The following is a 3,135-nucleotide window of genomic DNA, read 5'->3' as shown; positions in this document are numbered from 1 at the left end:
GTGATTGCACAACTCATTTTAAAAGCGATTTAACCATGGACTGTGGGAATGATTGTCCAATTTTCTCAATATGATTGAACTATCGTATGATATGTGGATTATGTGCCAATAAAACTGTAAAAAAAAAGTATGTGAGGCAGAGCCTTGACATCTTCATTATGTCGTTGTCACCATCTTGATTTTTAATGAGCAATCTGGCTGGCCTTCCTCCAAGACAGATTTGCTAGTTCTTCCCGCAGTCCAGGATCTATGCAAGAATCTTCACCAACACTGTCACTCTAGTCTTCCTGTTCACGGTCCCACTTGCACATGCGTACTAGGTGATTGAAAAGACCGTGGCTTTAGTCAGGTGCACCTTAACGTGACACCTTTGTCTTTCACGCATGAAAGGGGTCTTTGGCAGCAGCTCTGGAAAGGGGAAGATGAAGTGATGCTGGTAAGAGGGCGGCTTGAGGTTTCAGCGAGGTGGTCCCCAGTGTCGGTGACATTGGACTAAAGACTTTAAAGAAGAAAGGGATCGAGCCGTGAGAGTGACTTCTTAGATAACTAAATGGAAAAGGTGGTAAGGCATCTGGTCCCAAGTTCAAGGCAGAGGTCTGGGCTGGAGATAAAAAAATTTAGAACGTGACTGGTTTTCTTGCTTTGATATCACTTGTATAATAAAAATTTCATAAAAGGATTCGGTAGTGAAAAACAGCACTCTGTTGCCACAGAGTTGATTCTGAGTCCTGGTAACCCTGTGTGTTTCGCAGTGAATCCTCTCATTGGGTTTTCTTGACTGGCGTCTTTAGGGAGAGCCGGTTGTCAGGCCTGTCTTCATGGTGCCACGGCGTGGGTCCGAACCGCCACACTTGAGGTTAAAAACGAGTGCAAACGTTTGTACCGCCCAGGACAAAAGTATGAGGGTGACAGCACGCTGGGGAGAGTCGAGGTGGACAGGTGAATTCGGCTTTGGCATGCTGACGAGATGTTCCCAATCTGTCCTATTTAGGTTCAGACCGTCTACGGTGAAAGACTGCATCCATGATGTGCTCAAGGAGGAACTGACAAATGCGGAGTATATTCCTGAAGAAATGCCTCAGCTCACAAAACATTTATCCGAAACAATTAAAGACAAATTGAAAGGTAATTGTCCTCCTTGGAAATAACCTGTTTCCTTCAAACACTCGGTTTCCTTTGCTGTCTTTGCACAGGGACCCAGCTGTGCTTTCTACATTAGTTTGAGGACACACGCTTCATCAGTGGCTTGTGGTCTTAATTGTTAGGTGATTTTTGCTCATCTCAGGTTTTTCAGACCGTGAGAAAGAGGAAAGACGGGCACTAAAGCATTGTAGGGAACCATTGGCAAAATAAATGCTTGTATCCAGAAAGGGTAGGCGGCACAGGGGCCCCGCAGAGTCTTGGTTGATTTTCCCGTCCAGTGCCAGTTCCCAGTCGGACATTCAGGGCCCTCACAGTCTGGCCCTGGCCCATCCCTCTGCCTTGCTGACCTTCCGACTGCAAATTCCGTCTTCAGAGCTCCTCTGTGCTTGCTCGCCCCGTTCTTTCTCTTCTCTCCCCTGCCTCTTTCTGTTAGTATTAGGCCACCTGAGCCTTTTTTTCCCTCTATCTTTTCTAAAAGATTATGTTTTAGTGGGCAGGGCTATTACTGTAAAAGTAATACTTGTTCATCATAGTAAACCTAGATAATACAGAAAGTACTAAAAATTGTCCCCCTCCCTCCAGTTATGTAAAATTATTTTACCCTCAGTAATCAGAAGGCAAACCCACTGTGATTGAGTCCATTCTGACTCATCATGTTCCGAGACCGTGAATCTTTATAGGACCTGACAGCTTCATCTTTCTCCCATGGAGCAGCTAGTGGTTTCAAACTGCTGACCTTGAGGTTAGCAACCCAACTTGTAACCACTACACCACCAGGGATCCTATGGAAAAGCAAATAAAAATAGAGAAATCATCCCAAATGCTATCATGCAGATCATCACTAATGTCAGGTGAACATCATCCCAGACCTCTCTTGTACAAGGGAGCTTGAAGGACTTTTTAAACCCCATTTGTATAAGATAGAAAAATAATGCTGATAATAATATATGCTGGTAAATAAGTACACTGATACCAATGGGACGCAGTAGATCTGCTTCCCATAGTCATTTGGTGTCATTCCATTTTTAAATAGAATCACTATGTACCATGTGGTTCTTTGTCCCATGGCATTTCATTGTGGAGTTCTTTACTTTGTCCTCCTACTGAGGAGTGGAAGGGCTGATAAAGGCTGTGTTCCCTGGATTCTCTCATGTTGGAGAATGTCTGTCTTCTGCCTGTAAACGAGAATACACTTTGGATTAATATACCATTTCCTTCATTGTTGTCTTGAATTGCATGTCACCGTAACAGTATCTGGTGTCTTTTGCCTAAAGAGCCCTATCCTAACCTCGATGACCATAACCGTGCTAGGTTATAGCGTGATGCTGAGCATGTTCTGTCGTTCAGCCTGCCGATTGTTGTTCTCTTCATGTCAGGGATACTTTTCTTACCTGTCTCAGGACATTTCCTGTTCCATTTGTTATATTTTCTTTATATATCAGTATGTTCAGCTATCTTTGCCTTCCATATCTATTAATTTCTATTTGTCATTATTTTTTCATTGGCATTTACTTACTCTGACAATTAATTTTTTATGTCTGTTTGGTTTGGAATTTATCCATTCTGCAGCGATAGGGAAGGTAGCTGGTTGGTTTCCTTGGTCTGTAATCTTTGTTTTCATCTCTTTGCTTTTATGTGAGTTTATGGCTTATAGTACGATTCTACTTTGATGGCTACTCCATTGTAAGTCAGTTCTGTTGTACGTCAAAGGCCTCATTAGCATTTTTTTTCATTGTTCTTACCTTTTGTTGTCAGTGTCTTTATGGATTTGATCATTATTTGTCTTTGGGGGTTGGAGACCTTGCGTCTGAGGCCGGTAACATCAGCAAATGATGTCCTGCAACATTGGACGTGGCACATATTACTGATGAGAAGATGGGCAGCAATAGCCACAGAGAGAGGGTCTCGAGTGCCTTTTGTTGCAGCAATTCGAATGTGTCCCGGGGACTGCCTCTACTGGAATCAGTGAGGGGTCTCTGCTCTTTGCTTTAT

General features: G+C 43.3%; 1 protein-coding gene across 3 annotated transcripts in view; it reads left to right on the top strand.

The window, feature by feature from the left end:
• DYNLT2B (dynein light chain Tctex-type 2B) overlaps window positions 1-3,135 on the top strand; it is a 19,699-nt gene that overhangs the window by 5,262 nt on the left and 11,302 nt on the right. For all 3 annotated transcript variants that reach the window (XM_045287553.1, XM_045287554.1, XM_004712327.2), the window contains exon 2: window positions 992-1,125. In XM_045287553.1, coding sequence (XP_045143488.1) covers window positions 992-1,125 — 134 coding nt within the window. The remainder of the gene's footprint in view (window positions 1-991; window positions 1,126-3,135) is intronic.

The sequence above is a fragment of the Echinops telfairi genome, unplaced genomic scaffold, assembly GCF_000313985.2.
Source record: "Echinops telfairi isolate 266 unplaced genomic scaffold, ASM31398v2 ScPeMD7_17;HRSCAF=63, whole genome shotgun sequence".
Taxonomy (NCBI): domain Eukaryota; kingdom Metazoa; phylum Chordata; class Mammalia; order Afrosoricida; family Tenrecidae; genus Echinops; species Echinops telfairi.
Note: the sequence above shows the minus strand (reverse complement) of the source record. Positions and strands in the feature narration are given on the sequence as shown.